We start from the raw sequence: 12,987 nt of genomic DNA on the forward strand, positions 1-12,987 counted from the left end.
TAACACAACAGTCCACTGGATGTATTTATCACACATTGGAGACTGTGTGTGTAGATTTTGTCAGTATGTATATATATGTATATATGAATCAGTAACTAAGTAAGCCAAAAGTGACAAAGTGCTTTACAATACAACAATAAAAATGCTACAAATGGACACATCTAAATAAAAGCAATCCTCTACAGGTGTGTGTTAAGCTTCATCCTAACAGTATCAGTTAGGAGCGAGTACCACAAGTTGGGAGCTAGACCTCAAAAGCACTGCACATGCCACAAGCAAGCATTCATCAGTTGATTTCAGACACGCAGTGTTTACATGTGAATTTTCATTAATACAGGGAGCCATCTGACCATGAAACGCTCTAAAAGTGATCACCAAACGCTTAAACTAAACCCTAAATTTTATAGGGAGCCAGTGTAAATAGGAGAGCATTGGTGTCACGTAGGATGTTTTAGAAGATCTGGAGAGAAGCCTCACAGTTGCCTCTATGATTATTCCCATTTCAGGTTGAGACACAATGTATTTAAGATATATTTAAGAAACAAATTTAATACTCACATTTCCATATTGTACATTTTTACAGTTTTACAACAGCAAATGAAGCATGTTTGTTGTAAACGTAACAGGTCGATTGTCATTTTTGACAGCCATTTAACTTCTGTTTCTGTTATACCACTTTTAAGCTGTAATTATTACTTTTATTTGTTTTATTTTTTTCTCACGAGGAGTGTCATTGAAGAGGAGGCCCTTCTAGAATACACCTACTGTATTCCAGAGTTATGTTAAGCACTCATTTAGAAAGTTTGAATAGTGCTATGGTAAATCCCCAATCTGTATATAATGTAATGCTTTGACTGGCTCTAAATAAGCTACACAATCCTTTCACTAGTTTCTGTCTCTTTGATTCTCACTGTACTTTCCTCTCTTTCATTCTCTAGTTCTTGTTCATACAAAACATACAGGCACAACTTATCGTAACTATGACTGCAGTTGCCATAACATGTGTCTCCCATGAGTCCTCTAACTGCCAGGCACAAGGGGAAGACAGCAGTGATCCAACTGTTGGCATCAACTGCAACTATGCATTATGGTTGTAATATGTCTGGGGAGAGATTGTTGGCCCACCCAGGTTACTCAGTTGGTGCTCAAGAGTATGCGCATACTTAAACACACACACACACACACACACACACACACACACACACACACACACACACACACGCTTGATGTTATAGAGAGGTTATTCATTTTGCAGAGGAAAGTTTGAGACCTTGGGGTTACATTTAATTAAAGGACGGAGATATTTTGTGCTTTTCCACCATGATAATTGGACAAATCTCTGGTACATGCAAACTGGCAAAAATATTTCATAGCTGGCCAAAATCAGGTAAAAACATTAAAGGTTTTTCAAAGTTGATTTCCTGTCTTGTTTTTATAGTTTATTTGTCATTTGTGTAATTAAAATGGCATGTGATTTGAAGGAATGCTTCAAAGAGTTGACAGACAACTAGAGACAACTATTTAAAAAAGAAAAGAAAATTTCCTTTACCTCAAGGGTGAAGACAGAAGAAGGTGTTGCCTACAGGTCTGCATTACATCAAAACATTTAACTCATGAGAGATGAACTGAAGTTATTACCCTCAGAAAATAGGAGCCTTACATTTTTACTTTTGAAACCTTGAATACTCAAATCAGTGTCAGATATATTTGGATTCCTTTAAAGATAAAATGCATCACCCTGTGCTACAGTCATCTTCATCAGATATGGAAGAAGAACCATATGAAATCATATAATGTGCTCAGGTCAATTTATCCATCTTGTGTGATGAGCTGTAAAGTGCCTCAAATCCTATGACCCATGATTTCATCACATGAATTAGTGGTTGGGCTTCATTTGACGCAATAACCATTAAATCTTAGTACAGAATCTCGTAAAGTTACTTATCCTTTGACCTGCGTTTAAAATGTAGTTGTATTTCTTGGGAGACCATGAGAATCGACCAATGAATCCATAGTAATGCAGTTTTAGTTGGCTTAGATTTTATATGACTGCAAAGAAGTTTCCAGACCCATTAAGAAACCACTATTGACCCATTATAGAAGAAAAGCAACAGTGGTAACATGCACCTTTGTGTACATTTGCTAGAATAATATAGAAATTAATCAGTGAATATAGTGTAATTTATGTGTTCACATTCGGCACTATATGGTCTTTAATTCATGTAGTCTGGCATCAATCCACAGTTGATGTGAAATGAGCTCTTTTTTATAATACATTATCTTATTATTATGTTTTTTACTCAGCTGTAGTCTGTTAAGTGTCTTCAATCACTGAAATTCTTCCTCTGGCATCACCTTTGATTAGGTGTGCTGTAATATTACTGCTGTTCAGTCCTACTTGTCTCCTTTCTGTCATCATTCCTGCAGCCTGGGCTGTGTTCTCCTATGAATGTGGCACATGGGTAACTTTTAGTGTGTACTGGATTCACAAGGAGCACGTGTACAGTGAAGGTGCATACTGCACTGTTTTGGCTATAGTTGCATTCTGTGTTTTGGTTGGTACCATACCATCTCTCCATCTGTCAGCAGGTAGGTAGTCTGGAGTGTATCTATTTTGAGAAGAACTTAAGAAAATTGGTGTTTTTTTCCCTGTTTTCCTTCTTGCCTCCTTAGTGGGATATGATTAAAATGAGTTATGAAAGGTATTTTGCAAAGATAATAAAATAATAACTAAGATATATACTATACTGCACATACGTAAACAGAATCTGCTACCATTACTGCCGTATGAGCCATCACCCTGAGTGATGAGTGAGACGGATGAAAATAGAAACCAGTAGAAGGCCTGGTTAGCTGGATCTACACCAAAATTTAATGAGTTCATCCTTTGCCCATGCTCTACTTATAGCACAAATTTCATGACATTCAGCTTTTTATTTTTGGGGTGAGCTCACTAAAAAACTGACATCTGTATTTGGGCATAGGTAATTTTGGCAATGTGTTTTCTGAACATCTGATATGTAGGGACTAGAGCCTGATCAAGGATTTCTAAGACTGATAACGATACCGATATTTCTCATTTTAGTTAAAAAATTACATATATGAATTTTAATCTTTCATATTTGCAAAAGCTAAGCAAACAACTTTGGATAATTGATTTCCACTCTGCCACACTCTGCTTGGATGAACTGGTTGTTTAGTTTGTGGTATTCCAAACGTGTTGCCAACAGAGAAGTTAAAGAGTGCTGTCTTGTGGACAAATTTTGCAAAGGTGTTTCTCCTGTCACCTCTTTACTATCAGCTGTTATGAATGGCTGAAATTGGCCAATATATTGTTTGAGCTTTATCGGGGACAGTGGATTCTAGCATTAAGTCATACATTTGATTACAAATCTCATTAAGCGATTTTAATGTTGTGTTTCTGTTGTGTTGTCCTGCACAGTGAGGAATATGTGGAACCCGAACTCAACAGCCATGAGTCTGCAGTTGTTAAGACTATGATCAAAGGACCTGCAACAACCTATGGTAAACACTGTGTGTGTTCTTGCTTGCATTCATATGATAGCAGCTAATCCTAACTTTCCACTCAATCACAATCACAGTCACAATTTCTTAAAATCAGTTTTACATCCTTTAAAAAGAATACAATGTATGCACTTGGACCAAGACACAGCAGGCTCTTGTTTACTGACTTAAACTATTAACACATACAGTATATACATGATATTGTGTACGTAAATCTTGCTAAATTTTGCTCATCTTGCCAAGGCTGCATGAACTCACTGCCAAATTCAAACAGGGATATATTGTGTGAATGTGTGTGAGTTGTTTCTGTCGAGTTATATTTTCTCACTGAATTAACTAGCTAAGTGTAATGAAACTAAGCTGTTTTCTTAGCATACCCAGAATGTAGACTTCACTCCACAGACTTCTAAAAATAAACTTGCATTTATGAATTAAGCTAAATCTTCTTTTAAGTGTGCATTTTGATTGATTCATATATCACCCCCACAGTTAAAAAAAAGGTGTTATTTATCCTCACATACAAAAAACCCCCAAAATGTTAGGTTCCCAATTCTGGCTTGGTGTGAAACTGATTTACGACTGTTGGATAAAATGTTGTTACAGCCAGTTAGAAAGGGTAAAGAGACTTATTTTCCATGGTTAAAGCATGACATATGTTGTGAAATAGGTCAGCGCAGACTTTCTTTTCCTTTTCAGCTGTTATTGCTCTGTGGAACACCATTAAGAAGGAGAGAAGGCCCGTGCTGCATGTGGTGCCTTGCTTAGTCACATGTGTAGCATTTCTACTCTGTCAGAAAGATAATATTTATTGAAGAGACCTGCCGGGAGTGATGGAAAGCTTTAAAAGCGAGGCACTGAGCTGCAGCATAATGTCCATATCCAATCAGCACTCCATTAATACATTCTGAAAGTGAATGTCTGTTTTATATATTATTGGTTATTATCTACATTCACATAGCTTTTTTTTATATGCTAATCTATTTGTTTGTAAACAAACCTTATCAAATCTCATTGAACACAAACCACTCTTCAGGCTGCAGCTTCTGATCTGACACAAGTCCTCTCCGCTTCTCAATCTGATGTAACTGCCCCCAAAATTGTAAATGCAGTCATTTTCCCAACAACCCAGGATCATGAAAATATACTGCTGGCCATATAGCACTCCCAGCAGCACTCCCAGCAGCATTTGGCCACTGGCCCATTTTGACTTCTGAGCTGCAGTGAAAGAAACCAGGCCTTGTAAAACAATGCTGTCACTGTTAAAATTTGAAAACACATGATGCAGTCGCCTGCATCCTCTGCTTACCTGCCCACCCTCCCCTAAACTGTTTGAGCCCTTTTGATCGCTCAGCATTCTATCGAGGAAGCTTTCATATCTAACTTTTAGCTTTGTAGGTTAACACATTTAACATAAGCCCACTGTTTGTTTGTTTCTATGAACTTACACATACACCATTATTAAAAGTTAATGACAGCTTTAAACATGGCATGCAATGGTAAAGCCGATCGCCATATGTAGTCTTTCTTTCACCAGCACACAAAAACACTACCCTTTCCATAGTGTGGAGATCAAAGAATGGGCTATGTGTTTAGTCAGGTGTCTGGGTTTTTAGTAGAGGGTATGTCTTGGTGGTCTTTATGTGTCTATGTGTGTTTGGTCATATGCATGAATACACATGCAACATAGGAATGTGTTCCAAGCTGAAAAATTCAGTGTGCAGCTGAAGATTGATGTGGTAAATCCCTGGCTATGACAACAGCAGACAGCCAGCTGCATGCATGACCATGACACCTGCTGGGTGTATAGTCATAGAGGGTAGAGGTCAAATGGCTAGCAAATGTGGCAAGAAAACATAGTTACACAAATACAAACACTCTCTGTGAGAATGTGAGTGGTCTTTTGGGAGAATGTGAGTGGTACATCCTTTTATTTTTCTTCCACCTTCTGTAGGTCCACAGACTGGTTTGATTACCCCATCTTTTGGTATGAAGGGTAACGGCAGTGCCAGTGTCCCACGGGGTCCTGCTCCGGCCCGACCTGTTCCTCAGCCCCACCCTAAAGATGAGGACACCCTGGTACAGATGGCAGAACATATTCCTGCTGGCACTCGTACGCCAATGTGTGCCCACTGCAACATGGTGATCAGGTGAGGGGCAAACAACATGGCTGATATTAGATATCAACTATCAGCTTAAAATCAGACTTAAAAAATGTATTTTTATAGATCAGTTTTTCTTCCTGTTTTAACCAGGCACCTCAGAGAGCCCCTTAAAGGCTTTATAACATCCCGTGTAATTTGGACATTTTGTTTTTAATCGAGCATTCAGATCTGTTTTTAATAGTATACTTGTGTCAAAATATCAAATCAGCTAAAAACCATTGATTTTATAAGAAAGTGTAGGTCTCTAGTTACACAAGATATGTAAAGTTATGTTTGATATGTATTTGAAAATATTGGCATTCACTTTGTCCAGTCACAGTATGGAACCTAACAGATGTATCTGTTTGAGCTTGGCTGGACTGATATTTAGCGATTTAGCAGTATCAGCATTTAAGAAAAGTATATGGCAGTCAATATTTCAGAATATTAGATTTTTAAATCAGCCAATAATGGCACAAACACACCAACCAGCTGAGTGGGCTTGCTGTCAACTAGTAAGCCTTGGGTTGTTGTGACACTAAAACAAGATTATTTTTAAACTGTATTGTGATATCTTAGTAAGGACTCATAAATAGACACATAACAAATGTTAGGTAAATGTGCTTATGTTTCATGTCTCTGAAAGAAAAAAATATCAACATTTTCAATGACAAGTATTGGTATCTGTCTTAAAATGCCTATATCAGTCGTGCTCTAATATACTACTACTACTAATAATAATAATAGACAAAATGCTTCACAGTTTAAATAAAAGCCACACATTGACACACTGAATCACATAATCCTTGTAATATCAACTATCTTAGTAGTGGTCTGTAGTGTCATCAGGTATGGAGGGGGCAGTCATGGCCATTTATAATGAAAACTGTGAGAGAAAGGTGTTCGGTTCCATCATGCCGTGCCTTTATACTTCTTGCACAAGGACAGTCAAAAGAGAATTGATCTCAGCTTGGCTGCACCCACATCAAATTATACTCAAATTAAAAATGAGAATGGAAATATGTCTGCTCCTTAATTATTCAGCACCACAGCTAGGCTCTTAAAATAATTAACCTGAAACCATCTCGAGTAAACAATCTGTGTATGAAACTGTAGAACGACATTTGATTGCGGCGTGGATAACGGATAGGAGAATTAAGTTGCACCTGCCGCTGATAAAAGAGCAGAATAATGTTATACGCAGACAATCTCATTAAAAACTCATGCAGTTACACCACATCTGCCCTCTGTTGTGTCAATTTGTCAGTTTCAGTTATGTTTAATATTAAGAACTGGGAATGTAATCAATGACTTCTCATAGAAGTGTGTTTAGGACATGTTTCTGTGCTTAGATAAATATTTTGCTTATACTTAGAGATCAGATCAAGATGTTATGTCTTGGAAGAGGAGTAAGATTTTATTAATGGAGCATAACTAGCATAACTGCCAGAATGGCTTTTATGAGGTAATTAAGAAAATGAATTGGATTTTCCAGCTGTACAAAGTGCCTGAAAACTTGCATTTGAACTATAAAAAGTTATTAAAAGCTGTTAAGGTCCAGCCAGAATGGCACAAAAGAGCAGATCACTGAGGAATAATTTCCTGAAATTCTTCTCCTGTCGACCTCACTTCTTGTCCGGTAGCTTACTGCCCTGACTCATGTTATCTCCCAGATTGTACCACCTAACATATCATTAGGATAAGGTTGCTCCCATGCTAATGACTGCCAGCCAGGGCCACTGTCACGATAAGCTCAGATAAGCCCAGCTATTGTGTGGAGTAAATTAGCCTCTGTTGTCTTCCCACTTTAACTAATCATCAGAGTGGACACAGCCAAGGAGCAAAAGTAGGGAAGCAGGCGCAATAGCTGCAGTTCTCAAATGTTTTAATGTGTTTCTCATTTTTGCAGCATTTTTTTGTGATTTGAACTGAATACCAGAAAATCAGTTTGTTGATCAACAGAAATTCAATCGTCAGTTTTAACTATCCTTTAATTGCTTAGATGTTTTCAGTTATTTTAGGGTAATTATTGATCAAAAAAGGCAGTCAACTTTAGTAAATGCATTACTATACTGGAAGTCATCAAATATTCTAATAATTCTTATTAAATAGCACATTCATCTATTCATCTAAAACTATCAAAGTATAAAAAAAGGAAGTAAAATGACGAGTATATCAGAATATTAAGCTGAATTGAGTATTGGTTTACTTTTTGTACATTTTTTCAGCGGGTTTTTTGTGTGTGTTTTTTCCCCAGAGGACCTTTTTTGGTAGCAATGGGGAAATCATGGCATAAGGAAGAATTTAACTGTGCACACTGCCGAACATCCCTGGCAGATATAGGCTTTGTTGAAGAACGGGGATCGGTCTACTGTGAACACTGCTATGAAGACTTCTTTGCTCCAACATGCAGCCGCTGCCAGTCTAAGATACTAGGGGTGAGTTTAAAAAAGAAGGGAGCAGTAAAGACGCAACAGTTTAGTTCCAATAGGTTTGAACATCAATATTTGGTATGACCAGCTTTATTCTTCAGCGCAGTCTGAAATCTCTTTAGGCAGCTTTTCTTGTAAGGCTCTGCTTTAGATGTTAGCTCCTTTTATAAGATTATCTTCCAATCCGCCCAACATTACTGGGTAAAATGCTGCCTCAACTGTGACTGAGCCTCCACTTTTTCTTTTTCTCCACATTGTCCAGTTTCCTCTGTTTTTTAAGGATAAACTGCACATCATACTGAGATATGTCAAGTCAAAGATTAAGGTATACAAGATAAACCAGACATTTTAGGAACCACCTTGTTGGTACAAAATTTTTATTTTGTGTCGGTTAAACTGTATTATCATATTTCATAGAGTCAACTACAAAGCAAATTATGTATTATGTACATACCTGTGGCTCATTCCTAGAGTTTGGTGGCATTTGTATGTTTGAAGGAGTCATTGTTTGGTGTTAAGTTGTTCAAGCAACAAACAAAAGACACAAATATAGACAGAAACATTGCCCTGAAAATGGTAACATCTGAGGACTGGGCTGAAAATAAGTGAAAAAGCAGCCAATGTTCAACAGAAACCTTTGAGAGACTTTCAGAAAGCCTGGAGAACTATTATGTATTTAGATTTGAAATAACTGCAAGGTTTGGGTCCTGTTAAGCTAACATAAAGACATGATGCGTGGGTTGGGTTTTTTGCACACTATTGTAATCATTAAGATAAAGTTAGTAATGAGTCCATTGGTCTTGATGTGTATATTTGGAGAGAACACTCACCTGATCCATTTCATGGAAGCTTGTCACACATTTCATCTTCATTTTGTTCAAATATGTTTTTATGTTACTTTCTTATGTATATATTTTTTTGCTAAGACAAAAGAATGTTTACTGTCTGCAGTAACGAAATTGTCATCCAACACTGTATAAACATGGTTAGTAGCTCTAAAACATGAAATCTATATTCATGCAGATATTTACTGTAGATACTGTGTGTAATGTAAACCTCCCGCTCGTTGGGACATGAGGTTCCTTTATTATGAAATCTATTTATGATCAAATGCACTGGTGTATATATTTAGTACTACTCCATAGCACTTTTTATTCTACAAGTTACATTCGGCTATTCATAAGTTTTATTCTATGCACTTGTGCTGATACTCAGACAATAGGTCTAGTATTTTTCCCAAGGACACTTAGGCATGCGGAATGGAGGAGCCGGAGATCAAACCACTTGACCCTTTGATTAGTAAATGACCTGTTCTACCTCCCGAGTCGCAGCTACTACACTCACTTTGTCTAGAGTTTAGATTAATATTTCTAACAGAAGTATTCATTTAAAACAGGAATGTAATTATTTCCCTATTTCCCTACTAGCAGAAAAGCTTACAGATGGAACAACATCAAAGACAGTTTTTAAATACATAAAAGACCAGAGCAGGAAGCCTGAATGTGCAGAGGGATATCGTCGGTGACCACCAGTAACACTCAGGAATGCAGTCGACGTTTGGGTGTTAGGAGAATTAGGCTTAGAGGCCTTGAGGCTGTAGGTGTAGCCTGAACCCAGAGTGTCAGGACGCTGAAATTTCTGCTCTCCTTGCTACTATGACATTCATCCCTCACGTGTTCTAACCCCTGTGGCCTAAATCCCTTTCAACCCTCTATTTCTCACACATCTTCAAACAGCTTATGGTTTCTTATTAACCTGTTTTCTCACTCCCTCGCTCATAATCCTTCATTTTAGTTCAGCTCGCCAACTTTCCATCGATTCTTTGTCTTATCTTGCTCTCACAGTTTAAGGGTGGGAAAGAAATCAGTGTAGGTCATGGAGACCAAGGGGAGAAAAAAAACGGTGATATTCAAGAAAAAATAAAATGACCTACTCTGGTAAAAGTTGTACAAAGATTTGTGTAAAAATTTGTGACCTATGCATAAAATTTCATAAGCAGCAATGTAATATGATAACATCCCTTCATAAGATGCTGCACCTCCATTTCCTGTTAAAGTGGATATAGCTTTCCAGTTGCTATTATATACACTAATGCACCTAAAACTATATTATGCCTCTTACTAGCCACATTGTTTACATTTTCCCTTAGGAGGTGATAAATGCCCTCAAGCAGACTTGGCATGTCTACTGCTTTCTGTGTGCTTACTGTCAGCAACCAATCAGAAACAACACCTTCCACCTGGAGGATGGAGAACCATACTGTGAACCGGGTGAGTTATAATGGGGTTGATAAAATATCCAGATGTACTTCCTGTAATTGCCACTGTACTCATTGTACATGGTATAATCAAGCTCAAAGCATCTGTTATAACGAATAAAAGAAATAAGAAAAAATCTAAACTATATTTTATAAAACATGTAGGTAGTGTATGGTCAATGGTAAGCTACATTTATAACACTTCTCAGGTTTTACTAACAACACAAAAATAATATAAAATATAAAAAAGAAAAGAAAAATGGTGGTACAGTGGTTACCGTTGGTGACCTTGGGTGATGCTCACTCAGCCCAGCAGGCTGTAGCTGCTAGTTATAACTAAAGCATGGATGGATTGATCATAATTATTTAACCCCTAAAATTAGTGTCAAGTGTTGATGTTCATTGTCACCAATAACAACAGGATCGGAAACAAAAACACCTGCTGATTCACCAGTGGATCACTCGTAAGCAGTGTGTGATGAGTGAGTGTTAAATGTACTGAATATCAGCATTTTCCTGATGTAGGACATGTTTGCCTGTTACCAGTGTGCTTGTCATTGCACACTAAAGACTTTACATCTCCAAATGTAGGTTTTGTGGGAATTCCCTGTAGCGGTATACAATGTTTTTGTGCTAGAATAAAAGAGAAAAAAAATCCAGCAGTATGTAAATAGATCAAAGATAAAAGTGGGCTTCAGTTGAATTGCTGCTCACTCGCAATGTGTTTTATATCCAGTTTCAGCTGTCGCGGGGTGAGAGCCAGAGTACACCCTGGACAGGTTTTCAGTCTATTGCAGGTCAAACACAGAGACACAACAAACAATTCATGCAAACATTAACACCTATACATTAACCAGATGGCCGCCCCTCCCTGAGCCTGGTTCTGCTGGAGGTTTCCTCCTGTTAAAAGGGAGTTTTTCCTTCCCACTGTCACCAAAGTGCTTGCTCATAGGGGGTCATATGATTGTTGGGTTTTTCTCTGTATGTATTATTGCATGGTCTACCTTACAATATAAAGCGCCTTGAGGTGACTGTTGTTGTGATTTGGCGCTATATAAATAAAACTGAATTGAATTGAAGTCAGAATCACCAGTTTACCTAACATGTGTGTATTTGGAGTGTGGGTGAACCTGTTGTACCCCAAATAGTTGCAAGCTCTCTTTGTTGAGTACTAAAGTTTGCTTGGGTCTTGCCATTATGACTTTAAAGCCTTTGTTTATACCATAGTGACATGACTTTTCTCTTTGTCACTAAACAGACTTTTACAGCTTGTTTGGGACTGGCTGTCATGGCTGTGAGTTTCCCATCGAGGCTGGAGACAAATTCCTGGAAGCCCTTGGTTACACCTGGCATGATACCTGCTTTGTATGTGCTGTAAGTGAAGGCCTTAGGCATGAATCACAGTAAACTGCGTGCATCAGCAGACTAACACATATGACCTACTGTCACATTTACTCATATTCCCATTTCCAACTTTGAGCCATCAAGAAACTTTTATCTATTTAACTTGGACACAAAAAAAATTAGGAAGCAGTTTGAGGTCATAGTGGTACTTTCTGCTACTGGCCCTATTTAGTCCTTTCTGTCATTCTTTCTTGTTATTGTTAATGTACTACAACAATGTTCATTTTTATCCATCCTTTATAATGGAGGTTTTTGCAGAACAGCTTACTTGTAGCAATCTCATAAGCTCACCGTAAGTCATTTTTTCACAATAATATGACAGCAGTGCTTATTTTAGATGAAACACTGACTTACATCCATTGTGAATATTGTGGCTAACTTTTGTTATATAACCTCTTATTATTCATGTGTGCTGGGCTTTTTACAGGTGTGCTGTACCACACTGGAAGGCCAGACCTTCTTCTCCAAAAAGGACAAACCTCTTTGCAAGAAGCATGCTCACACACTGAAGATATGAAGCCTAAACTATTCACTTGGCCACATGTTGTCTCACGGAGGGTTGGGGACACCTTTTATGATGACAGTAGTAGTCATTATTGTAGTGGTGCTATCTCTTAGCACAAAAAGCAATAAAGCTTAAGGATCTTAGTTTTGACCACATTTCAACCAAATATAACTGATCTTTGTAAACTAAATGTTATGTTGTCAATCATCCCCAAATAGCAAGGTTTTACTGCCAACTGATACATTTTATGTACCATAATGCCATTTTTATTTCCTCACACATAGGACTGTGACTTTATCATTTACTTTGTTCTTCTGATTTTTGTCTTGAGTGGTGAGATCATCACACTTTCTGTTTTTATTATTAAGCTTGCACAGTGCTCATTATCTTTAGACACCACCAGAAATGTTTGATAATTTTAAGTATTCAAGGATGCTGGCAAGTTTTTATTGTTAGTTATGATATTTGTTAGTGTTTGTGTAGTTGTAATCAATTTTATTAATCTGGCTAAAACCTATAAAGACTTAAAGATGAAACTGTAGAACGTCCTGTGTTACACTTCGTTTTATTTTGTTTTTTGCATTACAGTTTCACAAGCAACTATTATAAAAAAAATTCCCAGTATATGCATTAAAATACTGCAGGATATGCTTGTGTTAGTTACTTTATACAGTTCATCTGTGAATGTCTGAGTTGTAATTAAAGCTGCTGCCTTTGATTTAA

At 37.4% G+C, this 12,987-nt stretch overlaps 1 protein-coding gene across 6 annotated transcripts in view; it reads left to right on the forward strand.

The window, feature by feature from the left end:
- LOC309719041 (PDZ and LIM domain protein 5-like) overlaps window positions 1-12,987 on the forward strand; it is a 70,142-nt gene extending 57,155 nt beyond the window's left edge. For all 6 annotated transcript variants that reach the window (XM_082554816.1, XM_082554815.1, XM_082554817.1 and 3 more), the window contains 6 exons: window positions 3,443-3,525; window positions 5,477-5,672; window positions 7,924-8,104; window positions 10,248-10,368; window positions 11,614-11,729; window positions 12,187-12,987. In XM_082554816.1, coding sequence (XP_082410942.1) covers window positions 3,443-3,525; window positions 5,477-5,672; window positions 7,924-8,104; window positions 10,248-10,368; window positions 11,614-11,729; window positions 12,187-12,276 — 787 coding nt within the window. In that variant the 3' untranslated portion in view covers window positions 12,277-12,987. The remainder of the gene's footprint in view (window positions 1-3,442; window positions 3,526-5,476; window positions 5,673-7,923; window positions 8,105-10,247; window positions 10,369-11,613; window positions 11,730-12,186) is intronic.

This window comes from Aulonocara stuartgranti (genome assembly GCF_965226115.1).
Source record: "Aulonocara stuartgranti genome assembly, chromosome: 12".
Taxonomy (NCBI): domain Eukaryota; kingdom Metazoa; phylum Chordata; class Actinopteri; order Cichliformes; family Cichlidae; genus Aulonocara; species Aulonocara stuartgranti.